At 58.7% G+C, this 16,974-nt stretch overlaps 2 protein-coding genes across 5 annotated transcripts; both read left to right on the top strand.

Annotated features, from left to right (window-relative positions):
- Positions 1-1,612: 1,612 nt before the first annotated feature.
- DDX41 (DEAD-box helicase 41) lies at positions 1,613-6,947 on the top strand. 2 transcript variants are annotated; one of them, XM_001092587.5, is made up of 17 exons: positions 1,613-1,644; positions 1,728-1,838; positions 2,084-2,243; positions 2,338-2,412; positions 2,542-2,602; positions 2,710-2,846; positions 3,274-3,346; positions 3,463-3,616; positions 3,695-3,831; positions 4,688-4,850; positions 5,054-5,185; positions 5,446-5,517; positions 5,652-5,748; positions 5,883-6,032; positions 6,133-6,204; positions 6,320-6,430; positions 6,597-6,947. In XM_001092587.5, exons 1-17 carry the CDS (start codon positions 1,618-1,620, stop codon positions 6,731-6,733), a joined length of 1,869 nt encoding a protein of 622 aa, XP_001092587.2. In that variant the 5' UTR covers positions 1,613-1,617; the 3' UTR covers positions 6,734-6,947. The 2 variants fall into 2 exon arrangements, with proteins under 2 accessions (XP_001092587.2, XP_014997014.1); XM_015141528.3 differs by lacking the exon at positions 5,446-5,517.
- DOK3 (docking protein 3) lies at positions 6,689-16,267 on the top strand. 3 transcript variants are annotated; one of them, XM_015141529.3, is made up of 6 exons: positions 6,689-7,605; positions 8,864-9,045; positions 9,962-10,267; positions 13,069-13,168; positions 13,264-13,436; positions 13,518-16,267. In XM_015141529.3, the coding sequence occupies exons 1-6, from the start codon at positions 7,545-7,547 to the stop codon at positions 14,193-14,195; spliced, it is 1,500 nt and encodes a 499-aa protein (XP_014997015.2). In that variant the 5' UTR covers positions 6,689-7,544; the 3' UTR covers positions 14,196-16,267. The 3 variants fall into 3 exon arrangements, with proteins under 3 accessions (XP_014997015.2, XP_014997016.2, XP_077793605.1); XM_015141530.3 differs by having other exon boundaries at positions 7,431-8,255; XM_077937479.1 differs by lacking the exon at positions 6,689-7,605 and adding an exon at positions 8,107-8,766.
- The last annotated feature ends 707 nt before the right edge of the window (positions 16,268-16,974 follow it).

The raw sequence follows: 16,974 nt of genomic DNA, 5'->3' as shown, positions 1-16,974 counted from the left end.
CCCATCTACCATGACTTCTGTGGCATTTGGGACCTTCGTGCCTGGGGCCCTGACTCCAGTACTTGTTCCAGCCATGCTGGACGACCTTCCTCTCCAGTAAGGTCTCACAACCGCAGGTCTCCCAACTTTCACATATTTTCCTCTTCCTTTAATTTTCCCCGTTTTTCGTGAATTCCTGTATATCCTTCATATCCCAGCTAAGAGGCCATTGTACTATGAAAACTATGACACTTCCAAAAGCGGTACCTTGTCTTAGGTTTTTTGTTTGTTTGTTTTGAGATGGAGTCTCGCTCTGTCACCCAGGCTGGAGTGCGGTGGCACCATCTCGGCTCACTGCAAGCTCCGCCTCCCGGGTTCACACCATTCTCCAGCCTCAGCCTCCCGAGTAGCTGGGACCACTGGCGCCCGCCACCACGCCCGGCTAATTTTTTTATTTTTAGTAGAGACGGGATTTCACTGTGTTAGCCAGGATGGTCTCGATCTCCTGACCTCGTGATCCGCCCGCCTCGGCCTCCCAAAGTGTTGGGATTACAGGCGTGAGCCACCGCGCCCGGCCCCCAGGATCTTTAACTTCAAGACCAGTTATCTGTCTATATTTCTAGTGTCAACTAATCCATAAGCTCCTCGCACACCAGGTATGTGTCTTGATTATCATCTGCTTGAGCGCAGTACCAATGCCCAGCACACACTTTTGAAGGAAAGAAAGCACAGAGCTGACCAAGTCATTCCTCCTTAGAAGTCTCTAATATTAAAGTTGAAACCACTTACTCTGAGAGTCACAGCAGGTATGCTCTGGTCGCAATCTCCTTTTCTGGCCTTAGCTCCGGCTTCCCCATCCCACCCTAGCCGCAATGCTGTTGCCTGGTGAATCTGTGTACTTGCACATCGCCAGACCTGTATTCCTGCAGCGCCCTGACCCAGGACGCCTCTCCTCTCCCAGCCTGAGATTCCCACGCTTCCCTGGAAGCGCCCGCCAGGCAGCTCTGTTAGGGCATTTACAGTAATAACCGTTTACATTTATACAAGGCCTCCCAGTTCAAAACCACTGCCATCCGTTTCTGATGCGTCCCCCACCACTGAACATAGGTGTCACACAGGCGCAGTCAGGGCGGCAGGGTGCGTGGAGCGGTTTATCCCGCAACCCCGGCGGCCCTGGCAGGGATGGAAGCGCAGGCGGCCCACGCGGACTCGGCCCAGCGCTCCCGGCCCTAGAGGACGCACTGTCCGCCGGTAGGGGCGTGCCCAAGACGCCATGCTCAGGGAGAGGTTGGGCACCCGCCGGCCCGCCCCGACTCCGGATCAGCGGTCTCCGCTGCGTGCGTCTTCCTCTTCCAGTGGGCCTGGGTTGAGCCTTTTAGCGCATGCTCCAAGTCCTCCGGTGTCCCACAATGCCTTGCGGCCGGTTTCGCCCTCGGTCCTGGCAACTGTCGCGTAACCACCCATGAAAGCGTCGACGCTTCGCCGTGCGAGAGCAGCTCCGGAGCAAATTTGTCCCTCTGCGCGATCCGGAACTCCGAGGTCGTTGCTAGGCGCCGACGTTCGCTTCTTCACATCGGATTGGGTCCCACGCAAAGATGAGGCGGGGTTTCGCCGTGGCGCGCATGCGTGCAGCAAAGAATGGAGGAGTCGGAACCCGAACGGAAGGTAGGAGAGAGGCGAGGCTCCTCGCGGGTGAGAGCGGGCGTGAAGTGGGGAGCAGGCCGTGCCTGACTTACGTGTGCTTGCAGCGGGCTCGCACCGACGAGGTGCCTGCCGGAGGAAGCCGCTCCGAGGCGGAGGATGAGGACGACGAGGACTACGTGCCCTATGTGCCGTTACGGCAGCGCCGGCAGCTACTGGTGAGGGGCCCGCGTCCGGGGAGGGATGGGGCCGTGACCGCCGGTCGTAGGGAGGGCAGTCTGAGGAGTGAGCTTCAGTACACCGGGGCGCGGCCCCCAGACAAACGAGGGACCGACGGCCTGATCTGAGGGGTAGGGCGGTTCTGCGCCTCGGGCACAGGATCCTCGTCCCAAAGCCAGGATCCTGACGCTGGCCCTGTGGACCCCATTCCCATTCTATCTGTGGGGCCCGGGTGGAACCTCAGCTCCAGAAGCTGCTGCAGCGAAGACGGAAGGGAGCTGCGGAGGAAGAGCAGCAGGACAGCGGTAGTGAACCCCGGGGAGATGAGGACGACATCCCGCTAGGCCCTCAGTCCAACGTCAGCCTCCTGGATCAGCACCAGCACCTTAAAGAGAAGGCTGAAGGTGGGCTGGGCAGCACTGCCGGGGCGGGAAAGGAGAAGCCGAGCCTGGCGCACCGTGTTGGTATCTGTCTGACATCTTCCACTTCTTTTCTCAGCCCGCAAAGAGTCTGCCAAGGAGAAGCAGCTGAAGGAAGAAGAGAAGATCCTGGAGAGTGTGGCTGAGGGCCGAGGTATGGTTGTAGCCAGGATAGTGAGAAGGTAGACTGAGTCTCCTCTTCCCAGCCCCAGGCATGTTATATCTCAAGGGATCTGGCTTCTCAGAAGTAGGAGCCAGTCCTGAGCCATGTCTTTCTCCTCAGCATTGATGTCAGTGAAGGAGATGGCCAAGGGCATCACATATGATGACCCCATCAAAACCAGGTATGTTTGTACAGTCTGCAGTTGCCCTTGCTTAGGATGGTACATGCAGGGTTGCTCCCAGGCCAGCTGTTCCCAGAGCTCTCTTGATCCCTGTTACCCATCCACAGCTGGACTCCGCCCCGTTATGTCCTGAGCATGTCTGAAGAGCGACATGAGCGCGTGCGGAAGAAATACCACATCCTGGTGGAGGGAGACGGTATTCCACCACCCATCAAGAGCTTCAAGGAAATGAAGTTTCCTGCAGGTAGTCAGGGAGCGGAGAGAGATCCCACACTTTTATAATCAAATGCCTGTGAGGTTATGTCCGAGCCCACCCTGAGTTCAGCCACATCTGCACTGGATCCAGTCACTGGGGCTGGAGGGATTTGAGGAGAAGTTTCTTTAGGTTCCTTGTTGCCCCAGCTGTACATGTTCATTGTTCTCTGCTGTTACGAAGCTTCAGGAGGAAAGTGCCATTGGGCATAGGCACTGGGTACAAGTCCTGGCTGCACCTAGCCTGTGGGCCTTGGACAAGTCTCTTTTTTGTTTTTTTTTTTCCTCCCTCTCTCTCTCTTGCTCTGAGCCTCAGTTTCATCATCTGCAACTTGTAGGGATAGTGCCAGTTTTACAGGCTTTGGGGCTCTGAGAAAGTACCTGTGAGTCACAAGGACGATGTCTGTTGGTTTTCACAGCCATCCTGAGAGGCCTGAAGAAGAAAGGCATTCACCACCCAACACCCATTCAGATCCAGGGCATCCCCACCATGTGAGTGTGGACTGTGGACCTGGGGTCCTTGAGGAGGGCGGGAACGGGGAGGAGCAATGGCTAGGTGTCCTTCATCTTCTGTTGAAATTGGCTCTCGGGTCATCCTCTCCCAACAGTCTATCTGGCCGTGACATGATAGGCATCGCCTTCACGGGTTCAGGCAAGACACTGGTGTTCACGTTGCCTGTCATCATGTTCTGCCTGGAACAAGAGAAGAGGTTACCCTTCTCAAAGCGCGAGGGGCCCTACGGACTCATCATATGCCCCTCGGTAAGACAGGCTGGCCCGGAGGGCAGGCCAGAGACTGGGGCTGCCATCTGGTACCAGCCTTTGTCCCTCTGCCTGCAGCGGGAGCTGGCCCGGCAGACCCATGGCATCCTGGAGTATTACTGCCGCCTGCTGCAGGAGGACAGCTCACCACTCCTGCGCTGCGCGCTCTGCATTGGGGGCATGTCCGTGAAGGAGCAGATGGAGACCATCCGACAGTGAGTGCTGGCACTCCCTGCCCCCACCTCTGCCACCTGCAAGTCCGTGGAAAAGCTAAAGCTAAAGGACCCTTTACCTTAGCCACTCCACACATCTTCACAGAGGGCTGCTGTGAGTCCAACCCTCAAGGAGCTCCCAGTCTAATGGGGAGGTCAGTTGGGGGAGGACAGAGGGATGTGGCCCGGGTGCTGTGGGAGCACAGCAGATGGAATGGTGCACCTTGCTGGGGACATCTGGGAGGTGGGAGCTCAGAGCAGGCTTTGCAGGGAAGGTGACGTTTGAATTTGGAAGAGGAGCAGTCCAGGCTGAAAACACAGAGGTGGACGGCCCAGGAATGTCAGGGTCATTCAGTGGTCAGTAAAGGAGGTTGAAGCACTGGGGTAGGGCTGGATCCCAGTGGCACTTGTGTCCTTTCCGTGCTGTGCAGTCCTCTGCAGACCGCCAGAGGCCCTGGACCAGGCCCTCTGTTTACAGATGGGCCAGACCCCATCCCAGAGGCCTTTCTCTATGGACTTCTGAGTCTTAGGGAGATGTGGGCACAGAAAAGATGAAGCCAGGGGACCAGGAAAGTGAGCCCCAAGTAAAGCCTCTGGAGCTTCAGGACAGCGCTTCTGGGTGAGAGGACTGACCCAGGAGAAGGGGGAAGGGCGTGCCAGGCTGAGCGGTGGTAAAGATGGCTGCAGCGCCTTGGGAGAGAGTTGTGTGCTATACATAGGGCAGGTGGTGGGAACGATGAGAAGGGGACAAAGAAATAGGAAGGAAGACAGACAGCAGAACAGATGCAGGGTGTCTGCTTGCCTTTAGGTAGGTGTTAGGCCAGTGGCCCCAACCTCAGGGTCTCTGCTTGGTCCCCAGCGGTGTACACATGATGGTGGCCACCCCAGGGCGCCTCATGGATTTGCTGCAGAAGAAGATGGTCAGCCTAGACATCTGTCGCTACCTGGCCCTGGATGAGGCTGACCGCATGATCGACATGGGCTTCGAGGGCGACATCCGCACCATCTTCTCCTACTTCAAGGTGCCTGCCCCCGCCCAGCCAGGGCACCCCTACACCACCCCACCACTGCACACCACATCGAACTGTGGAGACCCCACGCCTCTGACCACACCACCCACTGCTCATACTTCGTGGGCTGTGTCTCAGTTGCTCAGCTTCCTCAGACCCCATGCCCCTCAGCCCAGCCCTACGTGCCCTTGGTCGCAACCCCCCCACTTCCTCAGGGCCAGCGACAGACCCTGCTCTTCAGTGCCACCATGCCGAAGAAGATTCAGAACTTTGCTAAAAGTGCCCTTGTAAAGCCTGTCACCATCAACGTGGGGCGTGCTGGGGCTGCCAGCCTGGATGTCATCCAGGTGGGCCGGCGCTCCTGATGGGCGGTCGCTCACCTGTGGGGGCTGGATCTGATAAGGCTCCCTGAAGCCGATTGGAGCCGGGGGTCTACCTTGTGGGAACTGGGGGTTTCGTTCAAAGCCCCTGACCCTTAACCAGGGAAATTTTTAGGACACCCAGCCCTTGGCGGCCAGAGGCTTCTGGTCACCTCATGGTCCAGATGACGGGCTGTGGCAGGGCTATGGCGGGTAAACCTAACCTCAAGATCACCTTGTGGTGGCAGGAGGTAGAATACGTGAAGGAGGAGGCCAAGATGGTGTACCTGCTCGAGTGCCTGCAGAAGACGCCGCCGCCTGTGAGTGCGGCCAGGCCAGGCTGGGGCCAGAGTCCCTAGGACCAGGCAGGGCTTTGGAGGGGACGGAGTGCCGGGGGAGGTGAGGTGGGTGCCCAGGCAGTCAGCCCCTGACTGGAGTTTGTCTTTCCGGACAGGTACTCATCTTTGCAGAGAAGAAGGCAGACGTGGACGCCATCCACGAGTACCTGCTGCTCAAGGGGGTTGAGGCCGTAGCCATCCATGGGGGCAAAGGTCAGGGTGGTGCACACACTGGCTTGGACCCTGCCGCAATAGCGGCGCTTTACCTCACGCCTTCCCCTACTTGGGCGGCCTGCCACTCCCCTACCCCGTGGTGGCTCTGACAGTGTCTGCCTGACCCTCCCCAGACCAGGAGGAACGGACTAAGGCCATCGAGGCGTTCCGGGAGGGCAAGAAGGATGTCCTAGTAGCCACAGATGTTGCCTCCAAGGGCCTGGACTTCCCTGCCATCCAGCACGTCATAAATTATGACATGCCGGAGGAGATTGAGAACTATGGTAGGGGCCTGGGGCCCAAGGGCATGGGCTAGGCTGGGGAAGGGCCAAGCCAGGCACCTGGTGTCCAGCAGTGGGCCAGAGTCTGTCCCTCTCTCTACAGTACACCGGATTGGCCGCACCGGGCGCTCGGGAAACACAGGCATCGCCACTACCTTCATCAACAAAGCCTGTGGTGAGTCTGTCACCAGAGCCACCTTAGCTATTCCCCGGGTCCCCTGCCTGTGGCCACCCAGGTTCTGGCCACAGGGCCCAGGATGGGCCCTGATGCTTCCCCACTCCTCCACCAGATGAGTCAGTGCTGATGGACCTGAAAGCGCTGCTGCTGGAAGCCAGGCAGAAGGTGCCGCCTGTGCTGCAGGTGCTGCACTGCGGGGACGAGTCCATGCTGGACATTGGAGGTGACTGCGGAGCGGGATCCCTGAGTCCCCAGCCGGCGGGTGGCAGGAGGGGGTGCTGGAATTCAGAAACACGAAACAGGGACCGAGGGTGCCTAACAGGGTGCCTGAGGTCCAGGGCATGGATCTTGGCCCTTGACTTGGCTGATCCCTGTCCCCATTCCCCCAGGAGAGCGCGGCTGTGCCTTCTGCGGGGGCCTGGGCCATCGGATCACCGACTGCCCCAAACTCGAGGCTATGCAGACCAAGCAGGTCAGCAACATCGGCCGCAAGGACTACCTGGCCCACAGCTCCATGGACTTCTGACCCGATGGTCTTCCCTCCTCTCCAGGGGGCCTCAGTCCCCAAGATTGCCGCCAGTCTACACACACAGCAGCCCCCTGGACAGAACCAGCATCTCAGCTCGGCTGGCCTGGGCTGGGCCAGACTGGTCCTGGTTGCCTGTTCCCTGTGCTCCTCAGAATTACTATTTTTGTTTCCTTTCACCCCAGCTGCCATTAAAGCACAAACCTCTATCCCAGCCGTGGCCCTGCCTCTGTGTTTCATCTCATCCGCCCCCTGGTTCCTGGGGCAGACATCACCTCTGACCTCTGGAGCCCCTCTGAGGCAAGGCCCCAACGTCTCCCACTAGCACTGCCAACACCCGGCCTGCTGGTACTTGGGCATGGAAGGAGCCACCAAGCTGGTGCCAGCGTCTGGGGACTCAGCATCTCTCCATTGGGTTGTGTGAATTTATGACTCAAGGAGGGACCACACTGGCAGGCCAAGGAGAAGTGCTTGGATTCTCTGGTCTCCCTGGCCAGCTGTCACAGCTCTCGGGCTCACTCCTCCTGTCAGTGGTGTGATGTTTCAGGGGCTTCTCCTGAAGCCCCTTGGGGGGCTGCTGCTTGCCTGAGGCTCCCCACCCACTGCCTGCCTGCGCCAGCCACCTGTAGGAAGCCCTCTGCTCTGTTGACTGAGGAGGCAGCAGATGTCATAGAACTGCCGTTCAGGCCCCAAGCTCCCCCTAAGTCTGCTCTGTGCCCAGCTCTGCTGAGCTGTGAGGATCTAGACGGGCCAGGGAGATGGCTACCTGGGAAGCTCTCAGGCGAGGGGAGAGAAAGATGCACACACAGAAATGTGGACGGCAGTCACAAGACCGCTGGCAGATGAAGCAGGATCTCGGCATCTGGCGAGAGGTAGGCAGGGAACGGCACAGGCGGCCACACTTCCTCTGAACCGGGCACTTTGTGTGTATGGCCACATGCTCATTCCAGTGGGACGGCGGTTGCTCAAGCCATATTTGTCACTTGGTGTGTGGCCTTGGGCAAGTTACTTAATTTTTCTAAGCACTGATTTCCTCACTGTTGAAATGGCGATGAGAATGCAAAGGACATGGTGTCTGAGGTGGCTGGAGCTCAGGGCTGCCTGGGCACAGTGGGCACAGAGCCGGGTGCTGGGAGGCCTTTAGGAAATATTTCCTGGCCAAGTGCATGCCCAAACGGCATTCCTTAGCCTGCTTCCATGTTCTGTCCCAGAGGTGACACTGAATGACCTGAGACTGTTCCAGAATAAAGATACACACACACAGCCCCGCTACTGGTCTCCTGCTAGGCAAGCCAACAAAATGAGCCCCCAGCAGGAAGCAACGCTTTAAATGAACATGTGACCTCTCCGGGGCCCACTGGGACCTGCCACCCACACTCACGTGGTTGGGGCCATTCAGGGGTGTGGATCCCATGTGGACTGGATACCCAGCGTGAGGGCCTTTGTGCTCTGGGACAGCGTGTAGTGGTCAGGGAAGGCCTCCAAGAGGAAGAGGTGACCCACCTTCCCAGGCGGCACAGTGGTGAGGAGGCCCGGAGGGGCTGGTCTGGGGGAATGAGCCTGGGGGAGACGGAGGCCGGAACACACGGGCCCGGAGTGTCGGGCTGAGGAGCCCGGGCTGCAGCCCAGGAAAGGGAAAGACAGGGGTGGTCTTGGGTTGTGGCGAGTGCTGCATGGGGCCCCAGTGGGGCTGTGTCCCCCAGGGGGATGCCAAGGCTGCCAACGTTCAGCGGCTCGTCGGGTGGAGAGGAGCAGGTGAACACGAGAGATTTCAGGGAGAAAGAGCAGCAAGATGGGGTGAGGCGCTCAAGCTGGGACGCCGAGTGGGAAAGCCAGGAGTTGGTTAGAGAAGGGTCCCGGCTGGAGGCACGGCCAGGGAGCGTCAGGCCAGGGTGCACAGCTGCCCAGGGCGGGTCGGGGGAAGGCGGGAACGCATGACGCAGGGAGCCAGCCTGCCACCAGACGCTCATGCCCAGCTGAACCAGGTGCGGGCGCAGGCTGTTTGCCTTCAGGCGGCCAGGGACTCCCTCCAGGTAGGTGTGGGCACCTTGGGCAGCCAGAACCCCAGGAAGGAAATCCACGCTGCCCCAGCCCGAGCTGAAGACAGGTTCCCCTCCCCCCGGCCTGCAGCTGCTTCTGGACGGAGGACGGGAAGTGGCCAGAAGGGGAAGTGTGAGGAGTTCCCGTCCAGCCTGTCATCAGTCTCCCCAGGTCTTGAAGCAGCGGCCCTGCTCCCTGCCGTGACCATGGACCCTGTGGACACCCCTATCAAGGATGGCATCCTCTACCAGCAGCATGTCAAGTTTGGCAAGGTGGGGACTCCTGGCTGCCAGGCAGCTGCCAAGGACCAACAGTGGGTGGAGAATGCAGCCTCCGCCCCTGCCTCGGACAGCCCAGGCAGACCTGGGAGACTTGGGAAGGGAGTCAGGGTGAAGGATCCCACCCCAGGTATGGGGAGTGGAACAGAGCACGGGTCTCGGCCAGAGATGGCAGGGGCTGAGCAGGCTCTGCCAGACCCTGCCTCTGGGAGAGACGGGGAATACAGGAGCGGGAGAGGGTCGAAGGCTCAAACCTCCCAGCAGGGAAGAGCTTCACAGCCTCTGACCCACTGCGGGCCCTAGGGAGGGTGAGGGGCTGAGCTGGAGTCCCAAGGGTGGAGCCCCTCCCTGCAGCGGCACTGTCCTGGGAGCAGCGAGGCAGGGGGGTCACCTCTCCTCGGCAGTGGCCCCACACCCCCGCAGCTCAGCTGCAGCTGCTGCCCAGGCAGATAAACCGTCGATTTCCTTTGCTCGAAGCTATTTGCATGTTTCCTTCCTTACCAGCGTGAGGCGGAGGCCTCCCTCCCACCCCAGCCCTTGGCCTGTGGCCCAAGTGCCCCTTTTTGGGGGCAAGAGGGAGCCAACATAATGGCAGTGTCTGGTGGTCTGCCCGGCCACTGGAGGCTTTACAAACATGACCCGGTAGCAGCCCCAACTCGTGTTCTCGTGGCCTTTTGAGAGACGACACTGATGCTTGTGGAGGTCACAGTTCGGGAAGAGCGGGCTGGGATTTGAACCCAGGGCTGACCAGTCCCAAGCCCAGCCAAGGCCTCCTTCCTGGCGCCCTGAGAAACTAGGGAGCAGGGGCCTGCTCCTGGCTGGGAGCGTTTGCCAAGCAGCTTGTGCTGAACCGAGTGGCACGGAGAATCTGCCACCCAAGAGTCTCCGCTCTCCCCCCCCTCTCCCGCAGAAGTGCTGGCGGAAGGTGTGGGCTCTGCTGTATGCAGGAGGCCCATCAGGCGTGGCACGGCTGGAGAGCTGGGAGGTCCGGGATGGTGGCCTGGGAGCAGCAGGTGACAGGTCGGCAGGGCCTGGCCGGCGAGGGGAGCGACGGGTCATCCGCCTGGCTGACTGTGTGTCGGTGCTGCCGGCCGACGGTGAGAGCTGCCCCCGGGACACCGGTGCCTTCCTGCTCACCACCACCGAGCGAAGCCACCTGCTGGCCGCGCAGCACCGCCAGGCCTGGATGGGCCCCATCTGCCAGCTGGCCTTCCCGGTGAGTGCGGCGGGCAGGGGGGTGGTTGGGCTGGGGCACCTGCCCCCGACTTGTCCACCTCCATGCTCACTCACATCCCGTCACCCAGCAAGCTCCACCGAGCACCTACAATCCTGGGAAAAGTAAATCTATAATGACTCTCAGAGGGCCACGCGCGCCGTGGAGAAAATGGACCGCCAGGGGAGCAGGAGGAACTGAGGGTGCGACGGGCAGGGTGGTCAGGGAAGGCCTCTCAGAGGAGGGCCCTGAATGACAGGAGCCCACTGGGCAAAGGTCTGAGGACAGGGGCAGCCTGGGGAGTTGTGAACAGAGGCAGTCCCGTGGGCAGAGGCCCCGAGGTCGGACAGTGTGGGGTGTTTAAGGGCAGAAAGAAGGCGACATGGCTGGAAGGATAGGAGTGCAGGAGGAAGCCAAATCACGGAGCTTAGGGGAGCAGCTGAAACGCCCCAGGCCATGTGTGTGGTTCTGTTCTGAGTGTGAGGCGAAGGCTTTGGAGGGTTGTAGCCAGACACGTTTGTAAAGCCCCACAAGGTCTGTGATGGGTCAAAAGGAAGTGAGCCTGGGGGTTCTTCAAAGAGGTAAACAGAGTTACCATGTGGCCCACAGGCCCACTCCTAGGTGTGTGCCCAAGAGAACTAGAACAGGTGTTCAAACAAAACATGTGCATGTGAGGCGGCAGGATCGCGTGAGCCCCAGAGGTCGAGGCTGCAGTGAGCCATAATCGTGCCACTTCACTCCAGCCCGGGAGACAGAGCAAGACCCTATCTCAAAAAAAACCCCATAGCAGCACTACTCACGGCCACCAGAAGGTGGAAACAGCCTACATGGCCATCAGCTGACAAATGGATAAACAAAACGTGGTCTGTCCACAAGATGGAATACTACTCAGCCATAAAAATGAACAAACGGGCCAGGCGCAGTGGCTCACGCCTGTAATCCCCCACTTTGGTAGGAGGATTGCTTGAGCCTAGGAATTCAAGATCAGCCTGGGCAACATAGTGAGACCCTGTCTCTAAAAAAAAAAAAAGAAAAGGAAAAAAGAAAAAGAAATGCACAGACTAGGTAACTCCGTTGGGATAGAAATCAGATGAGTCTTGCCAGGAGCTGGGGGAAGGGAGAAGTGGGGAGTGGCAGCTCACGGGTACAGGGTTTCCATGTGGGATGATGGAAAAGTTCTGGAACTAGACAGTGGCAACAGCTGCACAACCTTGTGAATATACTAAAAAGCACTGGTGGCCGGGCGTAGTGGCTCACGCCTGTAATCCCAGCACTTCGGGAGGCTGAGGTGGGCAGATCACCTGAGGTCAGGAGTTCGAGACCAGCCTCAACATGGAGAAACCCCGTCTCTACTGAAAATACAAAATTAGCTGGGTGTGGTAGTACATGCCTGTAATCCCAGCTACTCGGGAGGCTGAGGCAGGAGAATCACTTGAACCTGGGAGGCGGAGGTTGCGGTGAGCCAAGATGGCGCCATTGCACCATTGCACTCCAGCCTGGGCAACGAGAGCAAAAGTCCATCTCAAAAAAAAAAAAAAAGCACTGGTGATACACTTTAAGATGTAAAATGGACCGGGCGTGGTGGTTCACACCTGTAATCCCAGCATTTTGGGAGGCCGAGGCAGGTGGATTACCTGAGGTCAGGAGTTTGAGACCAGCCAGGCCAACATGGTGAAACCCCACCTCTACTAAAAAAAAAATATTACAAAAATTAGCCGGGCATGGTGGCACACACCTGTAATCCCAGCTATTACTTCGGAGGCTGAGGCAGGAGAATTGCTTGAGTCTGGGAGGCAGAGGTTGCAGTGAGCTGAGATTGTGCCACCGCACTCCAGCCTGGCTGACAGAGCAAGACTGTGTCTCAAAAAACAAACAAAAAAAAATGTAAGATGGTTAAAACAGTAAATGTTATGTTCTCTGTATTTTATCATATTTAAAAAATAAAAAAACAAAAGGCAGTTGAGGTTAGGCATGGTGGCTCACGCCTGTAATCCCAGCACTTTGGAAAGCCAAAGCACGTGGATCACCTGAGGTCAGGAGTTCAAGACCAGCCTGCCCAATACGGCAAAACCCTGTCTCTACTAAAAATACAAAAAATTAGCCAGGCGTGGTGGTGGGCGCCTGTAATCCCAGCCACTTGGGAGACTGAGGCAGGAGAATCACTTAAACCCAGGAGGTGGAGGTTGCAGTGAGCTGAGATCTCGCCATTGCACTCAAGTATGGGTGACAGAGCAAGACTCCATCTCAAAAAAAAAAAGGCAGTTGACAGGAGCAAGGAGCCCGGTGAGGAATCTGTGGCATTTGACCCGGCCGTGTTGCTATGGGCCAGGGTGGTCCTAGTAGACGGGCTGAGTGGGAAAGAGCTAGAGGACAACTGAAGGCCTGGGTGTAGGGATGAGGCATAGGCAGAGATTGGGGGCACCTTGCAGGGTCGTAGCAGGTGGTTGCAGTGAGATGGAAGAAGACACCTGGGGTACTGCTCCCCGCCCAGCTCACACGTGTGTCCCAGCCGGAACACTCCTGTCCCTGTACTGCTCGAGGCTGTCAGAGACATGCAGAAGCCGGCCCAGCCAAGCCCAGGGGCTGCAGGGGACATCCCCTAGTGTCCCCAGTGATCTGCAGCTCTGACACCCTCAAGCACCGCACCTCTTTCCCAGCCCAGCACTCTCAGTGGGGAGCCAGGTGGGAGAACAGGCTCAGAAGGGACCCTGGCTTGTGGTGGAGTCCTGGGATACTGACCCCAAGGGAGGGGACAGGGCATGGGAGTGTGGTACTCCCACCTTTGACTTGAACTCATTCCCCAGGGAACAGGGGAGGCCTCCTCAGGATCCACAGATGCCCAGTCTCCCAAGAGGGGTCTGGTCCCTATGGAGGAGAACTCCATCTACTCCTCCTGGCAGGAAGGTAAGTCGGAGGAGGTGCAAGGGCAGCCTCCACCCCCAACACCCAGGGCTGGGTCTTTGGGGGACTGACCGGGATGTCCTGGCCACCTGCCGCAGTGGGCGAGTTTCCCGTGGTGGTGCAGAGGACCGAGGCCGCCATCCGCTGCCAGCTGAAGGGGCCGGCCCTGCTGGTGCTGGGCCCAGATGCCATCCAGCTGAGGGAGGCCAAGGTCACCCAGGTCCTCTACAGCTGGCCCTACCACTTCCTACGCAAGTTCGGCTCTGACAAGGTGAGGTGCAGGGGTGGGAAGGGTGGGGGGCCGACACCCTGGACCCTCCTGCTAATCCCCACCCGTGTCGCCTGTGCCCAGGGCGTGTTCTCCTTTGAAGCCGGCCGCCGCTGCGACTCGGGTGAGGGCCTCTTTGCCTTCCACACCCCCTGTGCCCCCGACCTGTGCAGGGCTGTGGCCGGGGCCATCACCCGCCAGCGGGAGCGACTGCCAGAGCTGGCCAGGGCCCAGCCCTGCCCCCTGCCACGGGCCACCTCTCTGCCCTCCCTGGACGCCCCCGGAGAGCTGCGGGAGATGCCACCAGGACCTGAGCCACCCACCTCCAGGAGGGTGCCCCTGGCTGAGCCCGGACCCCAGAGCCTGCCGCTACTGCTAGGCCTGGAGCCCAGCGATCCGGCATCCGGGCTCTACGCCTCAGTGTGCAAGCGTGCCAGTGGGCTCCCACGCACGGAGCACCTCTATGAGAACCTGTGTGTGCTGGAGGCCAGCCCCACACCGCACAGCGGGGAACCTGAGCAGCACGAGGGCCCTGGCGGCCGCAGCCCCACAGCCAGTCCCATCTACCACAACGGCGAAGACTTGAGCTGGCCCAGCCCGGCCCACGACAGCAGTCTGGAAGCCCAGTACCGGCGGCTGCTGGAGCTGGATGAGGCAGAGGGCACAGGCCGCCCTGACCCTCAGGCAGGCTTCAAGGCCAAGCTGGTGAACCTGCTGAGTCGTGAGCGGAGGAAGGGCCCTGCCCCTTGTGACCGGCCCTGAACACCCAGCAGAGTGGTGGCCAGAGGGGAGAGGTGCTTCCCCTGGGACAGGAGGGTGGGCTGGTGGGCACATAGTGGGCCCATGTGGACACACGCCTGTGTCTACCCTGGCCTGCAGGAATGAGGCAGGCCACCTGTGGAGGACCTCCGCCCTGCCCTGCCCTCCACATACACGGTGTGCAGACTCGCAGATAATAAAGCTCAGAGCAGCGCCCAACAGGGGCACTCACGGCACACGCCCCTGCCCATGTTCATTGCGGCCAGCACCAGTGCCCTGTGCCGGTTCCAGGGGCACAGGTGACCTGGGCCTGACCTGCCACCCATGGGCTCAAATCCACTGCGGCAGCAGACAGGATGGAGATCATTAGGACTCCATGTGGCCCCCCATGGCCAGAGTGACACGAAGAGGCAGGCGGAGGGAACCGCGAGGCTTGTTTGTCAGACTGGGGAAGGAGCAACATGAGGGCCCAACTGGAGACCCGGAGGCCCGAGCTGGGGAGCTGGGAGGAGGCAATGGGGGCGGGGAGCAAGTGGAAGGGATTTCAGAGACGCCCTCGCCCCACACACTTGTTCCCTGCTGAAACTCCAACAATTTGCAGATACTTCTGGGAACCCCCGGCCTCAGTCTCCTCATCTGTAAAGGAGAGAGAACAAATGATGTATCAGGCATCATCCTAGATGAGAGTTTTGCTGTGTGCCTACTCAGTGCCAGGCACTGGGGGACATGGCCGTGTTCAGGACAGCCTTGGTCCTGTTCGGGAGCCGACATTCCAGGGGGAGAGAAGTTTCCTGAAGACTTCCATGCTGCGCTCCCTCCTCTGCTCCTGCTGCTGTTGCCATCCTAGGAGCCAGCCATGCGCACAAGCATCATGCCTCCAGGGGTCTGGCTGCTTGGCCCCTCACCGCAACTCCACCTCAGCTGCCCACACCCTTGGCACATCCTGAACCTCATTTTCAGGACGGACACATAATTTTTGCTCTCTTGTGTCCAAGCCTCATCCTCTGGCCACCTCCTCGTTCCAGCTCACTTCCTCTCGCACGGCCAATACTGCCCCTGCCTAGCCACATCGACCTACCGGGGGACCCTTTTCTGGCTCTTCCAGGCCTCTGCCCACCATCCCCTCTGTTATCCATAGTCCCTTCCCCTCTTCTCTCTCCTTTCATCTTATTGGTCTGGCAAAGCCCCTGGCCTTGGATGAGCCCAGACCTCCTCTGTGCCTGCACACAGCCGCCCATAGCCAAAAAAACCCATTTAAGCAGGCTGACTGCATCCTTAACAGTGCAGGGCAGGCGCTCCCTGCCACCAGAGACCCTGTTCCCTAGAGGGGCAGCTTTTCTCCTCCCCAGAACCTCCTGTCTGTCCCCAGCCAGTGTCTCCTCACAGGCATGTTGGGGAAACAGGTCAGGCTCTCCCACTGCATCTGCAAGTGTACTGGCATCCATCCGTCTGCTTCCTACCCCTACAGTCGCAACAGTGTTTGTCCCCAGCTATGCTCTTATCCCGGCTCCTCTCACCTCAGAGCTTGGAAATTTCAGCTCTCTCCTGGGCCCATTCATCCTATCAGCGGCTTTTCCAGCCACACCCAAACATGCTCTGTAATGTCACATCTTAAACCTTCCCTTGCCCTCACATTCCCCTTTGGCCACCTCCCTGTTTCTCTGTTCCTCTTCACAGCAAAAACTCTTCAAAGAGTTGTTGATTACTTTCATTTCCACTTTCTTACCCCTGTTTCCCCTCAATTAACTCTCCTTCATCCCCATGATGCCATTATGTGGCTCTTATTAGAGTCACCAACGTTATTCTCCAAAACAAAAGCAACAAGGACTTTGACTTCTCAGCAGCACTCAGCTCTGGTTCTTGAAACACCCCCCATTACTTGCTTTTCCTCCTACCTCATAACTCTGTCTTTCCCAGCCTCTACTGCGGCCTTCTCTGAGTTCTTCCCAGGGTCCTAGGCTCTGATACAGTGTAGCTCAACCCTGCTACACAAAGAATCTCCTGAAAGCCTGTAAAACTGTCCATGCATGTTCTGTGAGTGACCTACCAAGAGAATAAACAATTTTAAAAATCCATTTCACACACAGGGGCTCTGAGTTCATCAGTCTGGGTAGGTGGGGTCTGGGCCTCAATGCTCATTGGGTTTCCGGATGATTGTAATATGCAGCCTAGACTGGGAACCACTGGCCTCAGCAAGCCAGTCATTCTCCAGGTGTCACAGACCCTCGGTGCTGACCCCAAAGGTCTGTCTTCAGTGCAGACCTCCCCCTGAGCTCCAGATTTAGTAATCCCACTGCACACGAGACATCTGGATGTGGAAAAGGCATCTCCAGATCCCATGGGTGAAAGGGGGTTGGGGGAATGGAGACTGGTGTTCTTCCAGCATGTGTGTGGACACAGCGCAAAGCCTGGAGGGATGCTAGACCCATGGGGAGGAAGATTTCAGCTTACTCATTCATGCAAGCACTTCCTGATGGGTAAGGCCTTAGCAAGCTGAGGCCAAGAGGCGAGCAGTCAAGGTGCTGCTGCAGGCACCCCCACTCCCTACAGTGGCAAACCCAAGCCCAGTCCTTGGCAGCTCAACAAATCCCAGGGCACACTGAAGGTCACCCAGAGAGTCAGGGGCATGGCTAGAACCGACTCTGGGTGCCCAGCATGACATCCTTTCCTTCATTACAAATCTGAGCTTCTTTGTTTCATAGGGATTTCTGTGATATTCCAAGGGGACTGTGGGAAAGTCCTTGGAAACCACCAGGACTCTAGAGGCCTGGGCCTGGAGCCT

This window comes from Macaca mulatta, chromosome 6 (assembly GCF_049350105.2).
Source record: "Macaca mulatta isolate MMU2019108-1 chromosome 6, T2T-MMU8v2.0, whole genome shotgun sequence".
NCBI lineage: Eukaryota > Metazoa > Chordata > Mammalia > Primates > Cercopithecidae > Macaca > Macaca mulatta.
The sequence above is the reverse complement of the archived record's forward strand: the minus strand, read 5'-3'. Positions and strand labels throughout refer to the sequence as shown.

What these genes read in the sequence shown, in the direction of transcription:
- DOK3 (XM_015141529.3), top strand. Translation starts at nt 7,545, where the DNA reads ATGTGGACGGCAGTCACAAGACCGCTGGCAGATGAAGCAGGATCTCGG. An exon ending in AGCATGTCAAGTTTGGCAAG is followed by an intron (nt 9,046 to 9,961) that starts GTGGGGACTCCT and finishes CCTCTCCCGCAG; the next exon opens with AAGTGCTGGCGGAAGGTGTG. An exon ending in GCAAGTTCGGCTCTGACAAG is followed by an intron (nt 13,437 to 13,517) that starts GTGAGGTGCAGG and finishes GCCTGTGCCCAG; the next exon opens with GGCGTGTTCTCCTTTGAAGC.
- DDX41 (XM_001092587.5), top strand. Translation starts at nt 1,618, where the DNA reads ATGGAGGAGTCGGAACCCGAACGGAAG. An exon ending in CCTTAAAGAGAAGGCTGAAG is followed by an intron (nt 2,244 to 2,337) that starts GTGGGCTGGGCA and finishes TTCTTTTCTCAG; the next exon opens with CCCGCAAAGAGTCTGCCAAG. An exon ending in AGCCATCCATGGGGGCAAAG is followed by an intron (nt 5,749 to 5,882) that starts GTCAGGGTGGTG and finishes GACCCTCCCCAG; the next exon opens with ACCAGGAGGAACGGACTAAG.